The sequence below is a fragment of the Saccoglossus kowalevskii genome, chromosome 1 (assembly GCF_978046115.1).
Source record: "Saccoglossus kowalevskii chromosome 1, keSacKowa6.1, whole genome shotgun sequence".
In the NCBI taxonomy this organism is placed as follows: Eukaryota; Metazoa; Hemichordata; class Enteropneusta; family Harrimaniidae; genus Saccoglossus; species Saccoglossus kowalevskii.
Window position 1 is genome coordinate 33,460,271 of NC_140641.1, and position 20,658 is coordinate 33,480,928.

General features: G+C 34.9%; 2 protein-coding genes across 5 annotated transcripts in view; one reads left to right on the top strand and one right to left on the bottom strand.

The window, feature by feature from the left end:
- The window catches only part of LOC100367493 (transcription initiation factor TFIID subunit 6-like), a 23,528-nt gene extending 12,364 nt beyond the window's left edge, over positions 1 to 11,164 (bottom strand). The window contains exons 1-8 of one of the 3 annotated variants that reach the window (XM_085500909.1): positions 10,967 to 11,164; positions 6,632 to 6,872; positions 6,218 to 6,304; positions 5,803 to 5,956; positions 2,343 to 2,399; positions 1,779 to 1,975; positions 1,274 to 1,339; positions 158 to 337 (exon numbers count right to left, since the gene is read on the bottom strand). In XM_085500909.1, the coding sequence (XP_085357035.1) occupies positions 158 to 337; positions 1,274 to 1,339; positions 1,779 to 1,975; positions 2,343 to 2,399; positions 5,803 to 5,956; positions 6,218 to 6,304; positions 6,632 to 6,808 (918 nt within the window). In that variant the 5' untranslated portion in view covers positions 6,809 to 6,872; positions 10,967 to 11,164. Of the gene's footprint in view, positions 1 to 157; positions 338 to 1,273; positions 1,340 to 1,778; positions 1,976 to 2,342; positions 2,400 to 5,802; positions 5,957 to 6,217; positions 6,305 to 6,631; positions 6,873 to 10,962 lie in introns of all 3 variants that reach the window. The other 2 variants (XM_085500908.1, XM_085500910.1) reach the window with 2 other exon arrangements.
- Positions 11,144 to 20,215, top strand: LOC100367797 (uncharacterized). Of its 2 annotated transcripts, none has more exons than XM_006825811.3 (6): positions 11,144 to 11,355; positions 13,735 to 13,922; positions 15,538 to 15,646; positions 16,379 to 16,449; positions 17,126 to 17,203; positions 18,194 to 20,215. In XM_006825811.3, exons 2-6 carry the CDS (start codon positions 13,781 to 13,783, stop codon positions 18,472 to 18,474), a joined length of 681 nt encoding a protein of 226 aa, XP_006825874.1. In that variant the 5' UTR covers positions 11,144 to 11,355; positions 13,735 to 13,780; the 3' UTR covers positions 18,475 to 20,215. The 2 variants fall into 2 exon arrangements, with proteins under 2 accessions (XP_006825874.1, XP_085357037.1); XM_085500911.1 differs by having other exon boundaries at positions 11,144 to 11,322.
- The last annotated feature ends 443 nt before the right edge of the window (positions 20,216 to 20,658 follow it).

Consider the following 20,658-nt stretch of genomic DNA (forward strand, 5'->3'; position numbering starts at 1 on the left):
GGTAGAAGAAACAGTATTATTTTACTCCAAGGCACTCAGGCAGTATAAAAAGTACTACTGATTACACTACAAGGTAGTATAGAAAGTACTACTAATTTCTACCAACACTACATAGATGTATAATACCCTATGTATTGCACACTAATATGCTACTTACATATTTTTCTAAAAATATTGTAGTATTGTCCATCAAAGCCTTGACCATCCTCATTAAATATATCAACAATGCCAGATTATTCTGTACAACATTAACTTTGACTCCTTCAGCGATAAATGTGCTGAATCTTGGCATCATTTGGTACAATCCAGGATCACTGCTAAGACTCTGTAAAGCTTCCTAGAAGTAAAATGAAAACAAAACTGTCACAACTCAAGCTTCTAAATATACCATATGGTTACAGTTCCAATATTTAACATTACTAGCTGTACTATGTGTTGAGTGTTAACTAAGAACACACTGCTCTTCACAAGGCACAATCTCCACGTATACATGTATGGGAGTTGTGCTTCAAACTGCAATGTGTTATTAGTCTGCAGATGCATGTACACTACTCCAAATATCTTTTTTTTTGCCATAAAGCTCAGTGGGCTGATTGCTCCATGGTAAATATCTCAGTAAGAAAGAGTTTTACAATGTGACATCATTGCATTGGTTAATTCAGAATCCAAATAATGTGCTAGGAAGCTTGTAGCAGTAATCACTTGTAAATCAGTTCAGCTTCAATTACTATAATTACATGTATATTCAGATATATTATTGATTTATTTTTACAATTCATACTTATAATGATGTAAAGGGGTCTTGAAAATTATCTGATTTTGCTGATGAATGATATATGTTCTCAAAAATAATATCAAAATATTATATATGAAAATATTATACAGTTATTGGCTTCCTGTCGATATCAAGAGAAGAACAAAGCAGAATGCACAAGTGGAAACTGTCCGAGTTAACAACAAAATTACCCCCCCCCCCCCCCCCGCCAGTGGTGAAATGTACGGGAAGTATCTTCCATCTTTTTATTGTATTCAACAACCTAAGTGTCCTGGATGTTATGACATCAGATGCCAATAACAGACAAAATGATGTTGGAGACAAATAATATGCTGGATGATACGTAACGCCAATATCTGATTTGCACATCACTCATTAAATAAAATACTAATTTGCATATCATCGGTGAAAATAATGGTCGGATAACACATGACAAGTATCACAAAACGTTTACAGTTCTAAAATCAATTAGTTGTTGTTTTCTATGTGGATACTTACTGATCTTCTTGATTCGCAAGCACCAACACAAGCTTCTGTAATTTCTTTGTAAAATAGCTGTTGCTCCTAAAATGTAATTACACACACATCCATAAGAACACACATGAGGTTTGTTTCAATAACCTTTTAAGCTGCCATACCAGTACTCAAAACACAAGAATCTATATTTCCATTGATGAACAATAGCAAATTGCATAATTAAAACCAAAACTTGGTTTTCAAGTTCACTAGAATTCTAACAGTTTTGCATTGGTTTGTTATTGCCAAGAACAAAACACTTAAAGCGAGAGGGTTGTCACCTGTGCACGTGCAGGAATTGAGTCCCAAGCAATGATAACAACGTGCGCTAAAAACGCAAAGGCTCATGGATAGACAAGTGTTTGTAAACAATGACACGCTATGGCCATCTGACGCATGCGCAGGTGACGACTCCCCTGCTTTAATAAGCTTGTAATAAGATGATAATAAACAATATCTCAAGGGAAGAAAGATAAGAATTACTAACCACTGATAATTCATGCATCACCAATGGCTTCAACTTCAACTGCGCAACCACATCAGATGCTATACCAGTTTTAGATTTATTTTTTAGAAGTCCACTACCAGGTACTCCAAGTAAAGATGGAGGTGCCATGTCCTTACTGCTAGGTTTGTTCTTTGTCAGAGGTGTGGTTGACTCTGCTTGCTGAACTTCCTTTGCAACTATTATGTCAAACAAATACATCAGTCAAGAGAATTTTCCACTAATTTCACTATCAAACGGGCTATGTAGAATTACAATAGAACTCATTGTTACATGGAAAATCACAGTTACTGTATTTGCTCAAAAATATGAAATTGGTAAAACTAAATACCAGTAAAAATTATTTCTTTTATAGTAGAGCTAAATGTGGAGATAGTTTTATAAAACACTGACATGTATAATCTAGCAACAATGTATACATATTTCCTAGCACTGTAATTCACAGAAACATTTACAATGAAGAATAGTGTTTTTGCTGGTCCATTTATTGTCAAAGTCATGATGATTAAAATTAGAAAAATACAATGATTGTATTTACTAGCTTACCTGGTGGTGGATTCTCTGGAATAGATGGTTGAACACCTTCAATACTCAACCAGTGTGCTGTAAGTAAAAGACTAATGTCACAAGTTGCAATATATTCATTATAATTTACTGCACTATACTTATATATTACACAGCACTACAATAAATTAAATACAGACTGTATTACACTGCACTACCCCATACTACACTACCACCCTCTCACTGATCACTACACAAAGTACAGTGCACTCCTACACTGTACATCACTACACCACACTGCACCATAGATCAATACACTACACTAAATACAGTGCACTCCTACACTGTTCATCACTACACCACACTGCACCATAGATCAATACACTACACTAAATACAGTGCACTCCTACACTGTTCATCACTACACCACACTGCACCATAGATCAATACACTACACTAAATACAGTGCACTCTCAACACTGTACATCACTACACCACACTGCACCATAGATCAATACACTACACCACTACACCACACTGCACCATAGATCAATACACTACACTAAATACAGTGCACTCACAACACTGTACATCACTACACCACACTGCACCATAGATCAATACACTACACTAAATACAGTGTACTCACAACACTGTACATCACTACACCACACTGCACCATAGATCAATACATTACACTAAATACAGTGCACTCCTACACTGTTCATCACTACACCACACTGTACCATAGATCAATACACTACACTAAATACAGTGCACTCACAACACTGTACATCACTACACCACACTGCACCATAGATCAATACACTACACTAAATACAGTGCACTCTCAACACTGTACATCACTACACCACACTGCACCATAAATCAATACACTACACTAAATACAGTGCACTCCTACACTGTACATCACTACACCACACTGCACCATAGATCAATACACTACACTAAATACAGTGCACTCCTACACTGTTCATCACTACACCACACTGCACCATAGATCAATACACTACACTAAATACAGTGCACTCTCAACACTGTACATCACTACACCACACTGCACCATAGATCAATACACTACACTAAATACAGTGCACTCTCAACACTGTCCATCACTACACCACACTGCACCATAGATCAATACACTACACTAAATACAGTGCACTCCTACACTGTACATCACTACACCACACTGCACCATAGATCAATACACTACACTAAATACAGTGCACTCCTACACTGTACATCACTACACCACACTGCACCATAGATCAATACACTACACTAAATACAGTGCACTCTCAACACTGTCCATCACTACACCACACTGCACCATAGATCAATACACTACACTAAATACAGTGCACTCCTACACTGTACATCACTACACCACACTGCACCATAGATCAATACACTACACTAAATACAGTGCACTCTCAACACTGTACATCACTACACCACAGTGCACCATAGATCAATACACTACACTAAATACAGTGCACTCCTACACTGTTCATCACTACACCACACTGCACCATAGATCAATACACTACACTAAATACAGTGCACTCTCAACACTGTACATCACTACACCACACTGCACCATAAATCAATACACTACACTAAATACAGTGCACTCCTACACTGTACATCACTACACCACACTGCACCATAGATCAATACACTACACTAAATACAGTGCACTCCTACACTGTTCATCACTACACCACACTGCACCATAGATCAATACACTACACTAAATACAGTGCACTCACAACACTGTACATCACTACACCACACTGCACCATAGATCAATACACTACACTAAATACAGTGTACTCACAACACTGTACATCACTACACCACACTGCACCATAGATCAATACATTACACTAAATACAGTGCACTCCTACACTGTTCATCACTACACCACACTGTACCATAGATCAATACACTACACTAAATACAGTGCACTCACAACACTGTACATCACTACACCACACTGCACCATAGATCAATACACTACACTAAATACAGTGCACTCTCAACACTGTACATCACTACACCACACTGCACCATAAATCAATACACTACACTAAATACAGTGCACTCCTACACTGTACATCACTACACCACACTGCACCATAGATCAATACACTACACTAAATACAGTGCACTCCTACACTGTTCATCACTACACCACACTGCACCATAGATCAATACACTACACTAAATACAGTGCACTCTCAACACTGTACATCACTACACCACACTGCACCATAGATCAATACACTACACTAAATACAGTGCACTCTCAACACTGTCCATCACTACACCACACTGCACCATAGATCAATACACTACACTAAATACAGTGCACTCCTACACTGTACATCACTACACCACACTGCACCATAGATCAATACACTACACTAAATACAGTGCACTCACAACACTGTACATCACTACACCACACTGCACCATAGATCAATACACTACACTAAATACAGTGCACTCTCAACACTGTACATCACTACACCACACTGCACCATAGATCAATACACTACACTAAATACAGTGCACTCCTACACTGTACATCACTACACCACACTGCACCATAGATCAATACACTACACTAAATACAGTGCACTCTCAACACTGTACATCACTACACCACAGTGCACCATAGATCAATACACTACACTAAATACAGTGCACTCCTACACTGTTCATCACTACACCACACTGCACCATAGATCAATACACTACACTAAATACAGTGCACTCACAACACTGTACATCACTACACCACACTGCACCATAGATCAATACACTACACTAAATACAGTGCACTCTCATCAACACTGTACATCACTACACCACACTGCACCATAGATCAATACACTACACTAAATACAGTGCACTCTCAACACTGTCCATCACTACACCACACTGCACCATAGATCAATACACTACACTAAATACAGTGCACTCCTACACTGTACATCACTACACCACACTGCACCATAGATCAATACACTACACTAAATACAGTGCACTCCTACACTGTACATCACTACACCACACTGCACCATAGATCAATACACTACACTAAATACAGTGCACTCACAACACTGTACATCACTACACCACACTGCACCATAGATCAATACACTACACTAAATACAGTGCACTCACAACACTGTACATCACTACACCACACTGCACCATAGATCAATACATTACACTAAATACAGTGCACTCCTACACTTTTCATCACTACACCACACTGTACCATAGATCAATACACTACACTAAATACAGTGCACTCTCAACACTGTCCATCACTACACCACACTTTCATTAAATTGCACGATACATCACTACACTACACAGAGTCCTATAAAAATACCAACTTAACATACACTATAAATTCAGATTAATTGCCATAGAATGAAGTAATAATACGTGCTAATAATACCTTTTAGAGAAACATCAACAGGGATCTTTGGCCGAGCTGTGTTGATGATATCATTCAAATCTGTTTCTTTTTCTTCATTAAAATGTAATTCCCTTCCACCACCACTGGCAAATCGAAATGGAATAAACTCTGATGCTTGAAAACCATACAAAGGCTAAAAATAAAGAGACTGTGCAGTTATATACCAAACAAGTGGTCACATTTGCTTTTCACATTCAAATTGAATTTCAAAAGATTGAGAAACAACTATATTCATCAGCCTTTAATTCTTTATTTTATGGATTGAAAAATTAATGTTGTGTAACTAAAATCAGACGTTCTAAATCAAAAATTATGTTGTGTACTTTGTAAAAAGTGTAAAGTTCAAAAACAGCAAATAGTAGGCAAATGGAGGGGAGTTGATACAAATACATACCTCCACATTTCTCACTTTTAATGCATGATCAAAATCAGTAGTTGACAATCTCCTTCTTTTACCATGCCTCATAAATTTGATTGATTCCTAATAATAAAAAAATGGAAGAAATAACACTGAAGATAAAGTCATAAGGCCTAACAAAAAAGTTTATGCTTCTGGTCAGCATGTGCACCATCAAAAAAAATGTGGGCCAATCATTTTTTTTTTCAACTAATTTTACCACTTCAGAGTGTGCCCACAGTTTTTTTGCAACAACATAAATTGCATCATTGCTCCATTTTTGAAATCAATTTGCAAATCCTTAAGGCTATAAGTCGACAAACCCATTATGATACCAACTTGAGGTGATACTACGCCTGAATATTAGCATTTGTACCCAAGCACAGTGACAGCAAATATGTCAAAACTCACCTGTGTCATTTCTTTGAGTCTATATGTAACATCATCAGCCAATAGTGTCAGCGCATCATCAGATAATGAATCAATTCCCACAGATTCTGAAATAACTTTTACTGATTCTGTAGTCATGATAGACTTCACTTCCTTCTCTTTACCTTCTTTCTTTTTTTTATCTTTATCCTTCGCCATAATTTCAATTGTATTAATAAGAATAGTTCTTAGACTACTTCAAACTATACAAATAGTGTTGTTCCTATAAACAATCAAAGAAACATTGTTATTTTAAATTTGAATATACTGTAATGAATGATTCATCCAGATTGTTTATCTTCTTATTCAATGTTTACCCCATGGGTTTTCCCCTCATTGCTAGCTGATTTTGCCTCATGTTTCAATAACCCTGACGGATATCCATTAGTCATTAAGTCATTGTCCGGATTTTTCATGCAAGTTCGCCTCACCCACTCAGTTGCACAGCTCCCCTACCCCCTAGGGTTTGAGAAGTGTTGTTTGGGTTTTCCATACTATAAAGCAGACACATGTATGCTCAAACACAAACATAAAACTCAGCCAGGTGTGAAACATTGCCGAAAGTCGGTTTAATCAATGTTACACAAAGTTTTATTGGTCTATCAGTAAATAAACAAATAAACTGGTTCTTTGTACATTGTGTTCTGGTTGTCAGTCGATACATTTCGATACGCTAAGGGTCCACATTTTTGTGGTTGTTGGAATGTGTTTCCATGGGAATTGTGTGAATAAATTAAGAACAGTAGTCGGGATGTGAAAATGTAGCAAGATGTCTTTAATTTGCCGCAAAGTTAAATGATCAACTTCTGTTGTGCATGCTTTGACATCGCGCCACCAGAGCAGGTGTGAACGGCTCTTGCATTGCGCATTCTTTCCATGAACTGTGAAAATGTATGACAAAAGACGAAAAATAAGTTGTGAATAAGATAATCATACATTCATTGTTCATTTAATATATTAACACATACAAATATAATTTATACCTGGGCCAGAACAACCGACCTGTTTTGAGGCCAGAATGTTCAACCCGGGCTGTGACGTCTTATTTACCAGGGACGCAAGGAACCAGGGCACAAATATATTTGATACATGTTTCATATGAAGTGCTTTATTTTAGTTCATTTTTATAATCATATGCTTTCATTTTTACATTGCAGTAGAAAAGTTGCTTGATTTTTGGATACCAAATTTAACATTTGAATGTCATGCTGATTTAGGGCATAGAATAAAATACAGGAAGATAAATACTCTATTGAGACTCAAAAAACCACTGAAGGGTATACTCTGAGATTTAGTGAGTATATGGTGTGGATGTATACCCACTTTTGTCATTGGTTATTGACTCAATTAGAATATCAATATCATTTAAAAAGTAAATTTTTGACAGTTCGCTAATTTGGACTTCGAGAATTTTTTTTTCATGTTTAGACAAAATGAGTAGATTCTTTTTTTTAATTATAATAGTCATCACAATATTTATTTATGAATTAATTCTTTGGTGTGTTTAACAAAAATTGTATAATATTTTCCGTATTGTAATTTTATCCAACTTTCTGAGTTAATTTAATTCATGGAAAATATACACATGGAGAATCAGATCAGTGGTCGAAATTAAGGTCTGTTCACCTAATTCAGACGGGCAGATTTTACCTGGAACTGGTAAAGTGTAGAATTTTTCTGTCCCTGTGGGCAGGTGAATAATGGCACGGATCTAGAAGCCGTACCTACACACGAATTGGTGACGTCACAAAATACATGACCTTCAATCGACGGCGTTTCCTCGGTATATACGAATTGGTATATACAAATTACAATAAAGATACTTAAGACATTACACATAAGATAAAACAAATCACGTGACAATAAAATGATAATAACGGTAATAAATCCTAGCTTAACAGTTGAACAGAATGCTCATATAGTCAGTCGGGTCACGCACTCTGTTCCAAAATGGCCGTGTCGTTGAAACTGGGTCATGGCGTGACGGGTGAGGAAGACATCATTAAACACTCTCAAAATCACAATAAAACGAGGAAGTGGTTGCATATTACGGCGTAGCCAACATGGGAAATAAAAAAACGCCCAATACAAACGACATGGGTTTGAATCACACTAGATACACACTCACCAGAACCAAAGCAATCAGAAACCAGCAATCGTTTTGGCTTTTCCGTTCAACTCATCGGAACACTGGAGTAGTCAGAAAAATGAATACCACTTAACGACCAACGTTGTGGCGTGGTACACAAGCATGCCATCAAAATAAAACAAAATTAGCTTGAAAAGACAGTGGGTTTGAGTCCCGCTCAGAGCTACCGTAAAAACTTAAATCAAATGAACTGAAATCTCTCAAACCGTAAACAAGTAAACAAAGAACGTCGCGAAAAAATAATAAACCTTACAAAACTCCACCATACAAAACTGAAAGAATAAATAATAAATAACTTACGTCTTAAACTGGACGACACGCAATTTGTTCAACAGTTTCCAGATTATGACAAGAGATAAACAAGACCCAAGGGAAGGTAAGTTTTGTTAAAGTGTTGATGGCCGCATTCCCTATATTACGAAAACAATTCAGGCAACAGACGAATATCTTCTGTGGTGTTGTGGAATTTATACTGTGTCTGCGGAATTGTTGATTGAGGGTTCGAAGCCAGCAGTTAACATTTTGTTAGAAAATTTCACAATTAAATCAAATATCCAATGATACCAGTATATTTATTTCATTATTTTAACAACTTTCAATAGTAGAAGTTGGTCAAACACGAGTTCTTACACCTAAATAAGTATCAAATATTTGTCGACACATTTATTCTCTCAATTTAACAACTTTTAATTGTGGGAATTAATTAAACGAGAGTTGTCTACACCAAAATTAATCTCAAATATTTGTCCACACATTTATTGTCACAATTTAACCACTTGTTAATAGTGGAAATTACTTAAACGCGAATTGTTTAATCAATTGACATCAATGCAACTTACCCGCAGACAGTGCACAAGAGTATCATTATTGAGCAATTATAAACAGGAACGTGTCTTGGCATTAGGGTTATGGTTGGGTCAGGTATGGGCAACGGAATTATTAACAGTAACGTGTCTTGGCATTAGGGTTAGGGTCGGGTCAGGTATGGGCAACGCAAATGGCAAACACCCAGTTTGCAAGATGTACACTAATGGGTTATGGCATACATATAGTTTACACAAGTAAAAACACAAAATTGGAAATTTTTTGGACAATTGTAACTCAATAATAGAAATATGTTGTATTTCTAGATATATACACACTATATAGTCTTATCAAATGCAAACACATCCAGTCAATCAATTGTGGTCTTGTGGTTCAGTTGTCTACACAGTGATCAGGAGGACCCGGGTTCAATTCCCATGCCTGCCCATCTTTTTCTCGCAAACACTATTTGGCAATAAAGCTAAATATGAGAACAAATTATTCAATTTGCATGACTACCCACATAGCTCAGTTGATTTGTACTATGTCAGCAATGTGAGCGATCGCTGGTTCGAATCCAGTATGTTTAGTTAGGTTTTTAAATGGTAGTGAAGACAGTGCTCCTATGAATAGGACTAAAATCCTATCTCTTGTGTGAAGACACTCGTGGTACAGTGGACAAGACAGTAAGCTGGGAACTCAAAGATCGCAAGTTCGAATCACGGATTGGACACTCCTACAAAAGACATGAAAGACGTTAAAAACATAAACAGCGGATTCAAAAACTCAAGTCAGAAAAACAGAACACAAGAATACTACCCCACATGGAAGCCAGTCGAAATCGTCGAAGAACGAACAGAGTTGACAGCTGTAGGTCACGTGCAACAGACACAAGGAGCATGGCTGCTATCCAAATGGGTCTCTTCTTTTGTATTGACCCCCCTAAGGATTACTAATCCCTCTTTCTAACTCTTCCCCCAAAAATAATATATCGCCCCTTTTAAAATGTATTGACCCACAAATTAATGAATATTCATGAGCACAAAAACTGCTACGTTATGAATAAATTAGCATAATTTTAAAAAAATTGCATAAAGTGTAGGTACTCCTTCTGGAGCCCTGCCCTTTAATCTTTAATTCCAGTTCTTGGAGATTAAAATTACGGTCGACTGTAATCAGAGAGCTACACACAGCTCCCTGATGTAACGCGGAGCTTGGTGTATATGTATGATCATTGTACAACCAGCCACAATTCCCCTACAGGAACTGTGACCCAGCAATGTTACAACAGTCGACTGTGATTCAAACTCCTGAGAGTGACTTCAGGGACGTTTAACACAGAAACATTTGAGTCACTTACCCACCGTAACTATATCTTCATGGATAAGATTGGCGAAATTTGCGATATAGTGTTAGTCATTGCCTCCGTCGGCGGTGTTGATTCATTTTATTTTTCTTCTGCTTCAAAACAAAACTACAAGGCTACCATTGCTATCCCATGGTGCACCGGAAAGTGAACACATCTCGTAGCCTTCGATTCACGCGAGATTTGTCGAGAGTGTCGATTTCACGCTATCCAGTCGCGTAGCAACCTTCAAAATTTCCCGGGATTATTACGTCACTTCTACCTAATTGATTTTCAATTCTAAAATTGCGTCTCTCCGTCTGTTGTTAGTAGACGCGTTTGTCTTATATTTTTTATTTCCCAAGGAACCTTCAGGTACGCAAACAGAATTATATTTTATGGTACAATGTAAGTATACTACTACATATATACATCCTGATATAAGCAAAAGAACCGTTGTTGTTATTGCTGAAATGTTGCTGTTATTGACGGCTAATGTTACCAACTGTTGCCGACACTCTAACACTGTGTTCATAGGCCATAACGGGGTCGTAACGTTATAGAAGTAATGAGAGTAGCAATTTCGTGTTGTTGGTGATACACTGACATTGAACAGCAGTAATTGATTGGATCTGTCTGCTACAAATTTGCAATTATAACTTAAAACAATCTGATTAAAATCTGATGTAGTGTACGGGCTTTAATTATTTTGGCTATAAACTTATTTTAATTTTATTTTTTATTACTTTTGTTATTAATGCCTTTTAATTTTATTATTTTACTTTGATTTTGATTTTGTGATTTTTTTTTAATTCTGCCCTACCTACATCTGAGCCGATGCCTATGTAACGAGATTTCAACGAGACCCACTATCGACGATTTTAGTCAACGAATCACAGACCTCCTTCTATAGCGCACATGATGACGTCACCGGGCGGAGTCGGGTGGCAAACACTCAAATAAAATGGCGGATTATACCGACGTTAGCGACCGAGAATAACACGGCTTTACGGTAAGTTTATCATTGTCAAATGCAACGAAAGTCATTTTTATGTTAATATTGTGGCTCGAATGGTTCGACTTTAGATCGTTATTTTGCATAGTTATTCTGGGAGTGACGATTTTGTTTCCACCGTTTCGACCGAACACCAGTGTCTTTTTCCAGTCGCCTGCCCTGGAGACGGGTGATGTTTTGTTGAAGATCGGGCCAACATCGTCTACGGTATTGAAGCCGTAGCTGTAAATATTCATCAAATTGTATCAACATTTTGTACATTATACAATAACTCTTTATTAAAGTAATTGAGCTGATTTGGACTGGAATAAAATATTTTTTATTTGGAACACATCGCAATTGATCAGGAAATATTTGTTTGCTCCAATTTTCTGCGTCGATGCCGTGGGCCGGTGACCGTTATACAATTTAAAATCAGTTTGCATTATTTACTATAGCTGTTTACAGTGTTCTAATCATTACAATTTACTTATTTTTTTGCTTCCATTCTAGATAATTATGCTCAGTGATGTAAAATTGAAGCGATGACTGAATGAACGAACCTTGGCTGGCGAAGATGTATCTGGAAGTGTACACATTTGTTGGAAGTGAAAAAAATATTCAATGTAATGACAAAAAATGTAAAATGCTGAGGAATTTCTTTTGCAAATAAAAATATACTAACAATTTTCTATTAATGGTTTATTCAAGCTGGCAAAATATAATGTACAGAAAGATTGCCCGTAGAGTATCGCTACACTGAAAAGTAAGCAACCGACAGCCTGTATAAAAGGGGGGCTGTGATTGGCTGTTACTTACGCGAGATTTGAACGGGACTTACATAGGCGTCGGATCAGATGTAGGTAGGGCGGAATTAAAAAAAATCACAAAATCAAAATCAAAGTAAAATAATAAAATAAATAAAATAAAAGGGCATTAATAACAAAAGTAATAAAAAATAAAATTAAAATAAGTTTATAGCCAAAATAATTAAAGCCCGTACACTACATCAGATTTTAATCAGATTGAACTTAAAAGTGTATCTACTTCCCATGTGATACCAACCCACTCTCCTCAGGTATCACATTTTTTTCACCTCAAAATTACGCCTAATAATATGTACATTTACCAACAAATATTCGTAATTAATAGTTGGAAACCCTAATAATATTTTAGTATGACAGTGAAAGTTGAAACAAATCAAACAATGTAATTTTATGATATAACTATCACGATAAAACATGTGAAGTGTGCTTGAGTTGAAAGTCTGGATTCTAGCACCATTTGGAATTTCAGTGTTTAATTTACAGCACAGTAAATGTATTACCAAAAAAAAAACAATAATATGTATACTGGATACGTTAAAAAATGACTTATTTTGGCTGCATGACACACTTACTAGTATCCAACAAAAAATAAAATTTATTAATTTTTATATATATATATATATATTCTGTATTTTTTTTTGGGGGGAGGGGTAATTTTGGACCAAATTAACATGATTCATTACTGCCAAAATAATTCTGAAGTTGAAAAAAATATACCGTAAATTCTATATTAGAAGCCGCATCCCTAATAGAAGTCGCACCTATTTTTTTTTTAAATAATTGAGAACCAAAAATTCATTGTTTCACATATGTGTAGATGCTCTAATAGAAGCCGCATCCTATATGTTGCATTGTACCATTTTAATAGAAGTTGCAGCTTCTAATACAGATTTTACAATACTGATTTATTTTACAAAAGTGTATATTTTGAAAATATAAATTTAAAATTATCTTCTTGTATTTCAGATTGAAAAAATAAAATTGGTCCAAATATCCAAATTTGTTTAGAATTATGGTTCTTTTTGCCAACGTTGTTATAGGTCAGAGGGTAGAGGTTAAATACAAAGGTCGCATTCACAGAGGAACTGTGAAGTTCAAGGGATCACTAAACTCAGTGGAAGGTGACTGGGTTGGTGTTGCATTAGCAGAGCCAGGTACGTAATTAAATGCAGCCACCATGTAGTATTGGTCCTTGGAGATCTGTTGCTTCTCTTCTTTCTGAAGGGTATGCCATTGAAACTTGTGAGAGGGTTTGACATTTCATAATAATTAATTAATAATCTACTTTGTTTCTTTACTGATATTATTTTTTTTATTTTGTAACTATGTGAATTTCATTTTACCAAATTACAATTTCCGTAACCATAGTAAAATGTTTTGAAGATCACTGCGACCAATGTAAGATTTTCTGTTGTGTCGTTAATGTGCCTGTGAATTTGCACAACAATTCAATGTGACGGAAAGTACAAACTTAGGTACTGTCTCTTTTCATGTTTGCTCTGATCTGGGTAACATTCATAATTGTCTCTGTGGATGTGTGCGCAATACATTGTGATAAAAGTTATTTCATTCGTATGGCACCCATATCTGGCACATGTACGACGTGTTGACTAGTACTCTTTAATACTCTTAGTAGTTTGGTAACAAATTTCCAACCTCACCATGATCATTCAATCTGTGAAATCTGTTATATTGATACAATTATAAACACATATAATGTATACAGTAAGGGCATGACATATTTTAAATATGTGGGCGGTCACAGTTACTATGACACATGAAAGCATGCAAGCACATTATGGGCATAGACAATGTTTAGATCTTGAGCCAATCACTATTGAAAATTTGAATTTAAATGATGATGGCTTTTACAATTTTTTATCAATAGAATAGAATAGGATTCTTTATTAATACCGTAAAGATAATGTGACATTTCTTTTTTGGTTAACGAGTTAATAAAGTTTTTACATAGTTGAGTGGACATAAAACTAACCGTGAATAGTAAGACAATTTACAATATGTAAGAATATGGCATGTGTTGTTTATTTATGCCAGTAATGTATTTCTTATGTTGTAACACTGTTTGATGTTCTTTATGGTTTCTTTGATTAGTGAAGTGTTCTTATTACTCATTATTTGTATAAATTTAGTATTGTTTGTCATATCTTGGAATCCATATATACAGGATTTGGCTGTTGAATATAGAATGTCTCTGTTGTTTGCATATAAGGTGCATTCTGTTGTAAAATGTTGTTCATCTTCAATTTTGAAACAGTTTTGACAAATTTTGCTTTGTAGTGGTATTTTAGGTTTTTGATGGCGACCAGTTTCAATTTTCAGTTTGTGGCCACTCATTCTAAATCTTGCAAGTGTCCCTATTGCTTTTCTGTCATTGAGTTTTTGTAAATAGGTTTTCCTGTTGGATGTTATTTTTGAATAATTTAAAAGTCCTTAGTTTTGAATCAGTACTGTTCATGTTAGACATCCATGTATTTGTATAGCGTTCCTTACACAATTCTTGAAAGTGCTGTTTTGTTGTTTGTATGTCAACAGGTTTGTTGTATGTTTTTTTCAAATCATGTAGTTTTGATAACCAACTGTTTTTCAAGACTGTATTCTCAATCTTATTAAGTTATGTTTATGTTTATAAGCAAAGCCCTTGCTTTGTGTCTTTAATTGTAATTGTCGCTTGGGATTATAAATATTTAGGTTTATGAATAATTTATAATGTACATGGCATTTTTGACTCCAGTGTATATTCATTTTCAGTGGGCAAACATAATGGTTTATACAGAGGTACTCAGTATTTTTCCTGTAAAGATGGACATGGGTTATTTATTCACCCGTCAAGAATACGATTCCTGACGACAAAAAGATGGTAATTAAAATAGTAATTTGTTGATTAAATCAGTGCAATAGAGATTTGTATTTGTGGATCATCATGGTGTGTGATGTTTAGAAAAAGCTAAGTACATGGTACTATAGGCTGTAAATCGTTCTGAAACAAGGTGAAAAGGGCATTAAAATCAACAAATCAGTACAGGTAAAAAGTTACGCCTTTATATTGCACTTTGTAATGCGAGTAACATTTTTCTAACTATAGCTTTCGTCATTCAGGTACTTACATTGAACACAATAAGACCGTGATGTTTATTTTTCAGATCAAGTTCAAAATGGCTGACTGGCGACCATTTTGTTTCAAAGAATGCAGTACCTTAACTATATATTTAACATGTTGGACCGATCAAGTTCAAACTTACATATACATCAGACATCATATCTGACAAAACACACATGCATTTTTGTCACTATTAAATCCAAAATGGCTGACTGGCGGTCATCTTGTTTAAACAAATGCAGTTCTCTGGGCCATATCTCATACATGCCTGGACCAATCAAGTTTAAACTTCACACATTAAGTCTTGTATTTGTTTCATGATATGATATTTTTGTTGTTAATCAAAGCTTACATTACAAAAGTTTGGTCAGGCAGTTTCGTACCTGTTGGGATTATTGTATTTGCAGGACAATTTGAATTAAAATCACATTTTATCCACCACTAGTATCAAACAACTGATAATTGAACCATAAATATTTCTTCCATTTTCAGTTTATTTGACAACTACCATTCAGTAATGCCTATTTCATTCATTGAAGATACACTGTTTGAGAGATCAGAAAGTAAGTCTTTCATTTTCTTTTTTTGTAAAATTAATTACTATACATGTATAATAACATTACATACTTTCACAGACAGGACTTCAGAATAAGTCATATTTTAATGATCTATCATACAATAAAAGCAATTTTTGGTTTATGTGCATTTATAATAGAACAAATACGATATAATACAGCTATATGCTAAACATAGGGAGAATCTGCACATCTTCACCACATACATATTAAATTAGGATAGTTAAAAAAAAATTACTCTATGATACACATTTTTAATCACTTCTTGGATCAAAACAAGTACATTTAATTTCAGCTATGTACATAACCCTGTCCACACCTATTTTTCACTCAGACATGATCTAATATAAGATGTTCGAATAGTGTAATTTTTGTGCAAAAAATTAATCAAAATCAAGCATTTCTGTCTCATCTCGGCCGTACATGCATTGGACATTATTGGACCTTGATGCAGGTCATTTTGTTTTGCAGATCGGATTTAAAATGGCCGACTGGTGGCCATTTTGTTTTTATGAATACTGCTTCAGAGATAATCTCTGACATACACTAGTATGCTTTGATTATACATATGCACTCTTATATGAACTAACACTGAAAATAGATATGAAGTGTGTTATGTCCAACTTTCTTTAATCTAAATTTCATTATTCTTTCACTTCAATAGCTCCCCATGTAAGAAGTTACACAGATCCTGTGTCAATCTCATCTAGTTATTTAGACACTGCCAGAGATCTGTTCCGAAGTAAGTTATATGTTTCACATTATCATGCTATGAGATACTGCTAATCTTTTTCCAAAGGCGGACTAGAACAGAAAGGCTGTAGAAGAAAAAGGTTTTTTTTAGGTGTTAATCCAAAAAAACATTGTCTGTTCTTGTTTGTGATTGATCCTGGCAATGTTTGGGGGATCGTGGCAGAGCTCCATCTTTGAAAATTGATGAATGTTATACTTTACACATGCATGCATTTGGAGGGGCACTAATGCTTGTCCAGTTATAAATTTTCATCTTCACAGGGAAATACTATGCACCAAGTTCACTGTTTGTTGTCAGTATCAAAAAATGTTCGCTGCAACACAGTGAGATGGTTCCTGTTACTTGCTGCACAGTATTTTATGAGTGTAGTTTAGTTCCTATAACTTGCCACTAGTTGCCATACATGGTTTTAGAAATTTACTTTCAATGTCAACATTTTCTTTCATGCTATGTAATTTCCCGCTACTTCTCGCACATAATTTATCGCATAAGACCAGTGAACTTGGTGCATACCGTAGTATTTCCCTGTTCCTGCACAAATCCATTTTCATAAGGGTGGCTTCATGACATAATAAACCAATAAAATAATCATACAATTTATGACCAACATTCTCAAAAATTATGAGTAGGCTTCTACCTTATTGTTAGATGTAAGAAGTTGGCTACCATTTTAAAAGCATATGACCATATCAAAACACATGCAAACAATCAATGGAAATATGGATACTTTGAGCAATTGTGTTTTGTTATATATGGTGAAAAATGATATGTAGTTATAAAAATATTAAATATTAGGAAATTCTGAGGAATAAATGCTTTAAAAGTTATGAACATTTCATAAAAAAACTTAAAAAATTGAAACGTTTCAAAATCAATAATTGTATGACACATTTGAAACGATACATTGCGATAAATTTTTCGCCCCTATTTATTAGGTTGAATGGTCATAAACAACCATTAATTTACTTCTCTTTACAGGTGAGGAACAGAATATGTTCAGCAGTACTCCTCGTACATATCGACTTGGCCACTCTGTTGGTCGTGAAATACGAGCAGCAACAATGAGACCTTCAACATCAATGTCAACGTACACGTATCGTAGTACACCAGTACATGGATTCTATGATATGGACTATAATGACGAATTCATTTCAAGACCATCTATGCCTATGATACATATGCCACATCACGTACTTGTCAGACAAAATAAACGAGGATGGAATGATTCCGTAACAAAACCCAGGGAATGGTCTTTGTAGAAAACAATTTACTAGAAATAAACCATTTACATTCAACTAGAGTGGGGAGGGGGGAGGGGGAATGTTTACATAAACTATACATGATGCACAGTATAAGAACATTTACTGGTAGTTTCTTTTCTTGAATAATAAGTCCCTGTTTTGGACAAAAATGAGACTTGGGCTATGTCCACACTTATTTCTTACACACTAGGACAAATTACATTCACACTTGGTACAAAGACCAGACATCATGGCTTACAGATGCACATCACATGGATTTGCACTTGGACAACCCAATATGGTTGACTTTTGGCAATTTTAGTGGCAATAATTACTATTGCTGCTGTTGGACATGCATAAATGGCTTCGTTCAAACTTGGCACAGAAAATCACCTTTAATAAATTTAATTCTATTTATGGATCAGATTTAAAATAAATGACTAGTAGTCATTTTGTTTTGTTTTTTTAAAAAAATTCTGTTCGACGCAGACGCACAATACCGGAAACATCATGGGATGCACATGTGCATGATATTTTGTTCAGAAATGACATAACATCCTCAATCACTTATTCCGTTGCATTGTTTAAATAATTTAAAATTAACAGGGACTGCCAATGTCTCTAACCAAATATTTTATGGGCATATCAATTTTAGCATATTTTTTTTTATTTGTACTGGGGTTTTATAAAAACAGTGACTTGTAATAGTTTGTAGTTGCAAATCTTCAGGAATATTTTTATGCATTAGATAAGCAAACTATCATTTTACAAGTGTTGTATATGTCCTATGAGTTATCTTTATTGAACGTGAAGCAATAAAATGTTTGTGGTACAGAAGTGTTTTATAGGATATATTTTTATATACACTTTAGATTGTTTTGCTTCCAGCTATAATAATATCATGTTCCTATAATTGATTCGATTCAATATATTTACAAAAGTTCGCTGTTATTCAGGAATAGTAATCAATGTGAAGTAAGCATCTGTTGCAAATACCAGTGTACTTATCAGATTATCCGACAGTATGTTGTGATGCACATTGTTAGATTTAATTTTTATATGAACCCAACTTAAATTCATGGGGTACAGAATCCTTTAATATTATGCTTTTTATCAGTAAATGGTGTAGCAATATACATAATAAACTTAACTAGATAAGTGATTTTATCTTTTTCAAAACTATAGAACTACATGTACTAATATATATCTGTGTAACAGATGTATTTATTCCATGTACTCAAGCACACAATGGTAGTTTTTGTGGTTACCCTGTCTGCATGTACATCTTTCTGTTCCACTAACATTACAAAACTAATCATCGTATACCAATAAAAATCTGGGGTACAGTAATTAAGTAAATTAAACCTTGCACATAGGTACCCAGACTGCAAACTTGTTTTCCCTTTCACTTGATTGAAATAAGTTTTCTATTAGCATTGTAAACTGTGGATCATTCTCCTGGTACATCTCAAATATCACAGCTATATTTTTTGCCAGACCTTTTGCTTAAAAAGATAATCTTCAACTTTATGGGACTTTGATACTCTCAGCACACAAGTTCTTCTAACTTTTTTTGTTATTTAAACTGCTATGTAGATGGTATTCAGTCCAAGCAGTCTTCAAACAGCAAGACAATTAAAATCAAGTTTACACACAACTGAAATAGTTTTTACTTTTGTAAGATTTGATTATGTAAATTTTTCAACTCAGTATTACTGTACCGTATATGGATTTCAATAAATATCAAATTATTAGTGCAGCAAGTTTCTTTATTACAATACAGTGACTGACTGTTGTATAATCTACCAAACAAGGTCTATGTGGAAAAAGTTATGTTTTACCCAGCTTCTTTCCATGCTTGTAGAAAACAAATTGAATGACTATCTGAAATCTGTCACAAAGCATCTCTATAATTTTCTGCATTCTGCGACATTTGTTTAAAAGTTTGAACGCGATATTAAAATGTGTGACGAAAATTCAAGTGGTGTTCATGATATATTGAAGTGCATCTTACAGATGGCAAAATCAAACGTGCACATTACCAGTACTATTCGCCACAAAATTTAAAACTTAAAATTATTCACGATCAACATGTTCCAAACCTTGCATGCACTAGGATGGAAAACTGAACTTTCATTATTACTTGATCAAGAATAAACTGAACAATTTTAATCAATCATAATTATTATAACTAGACATCAC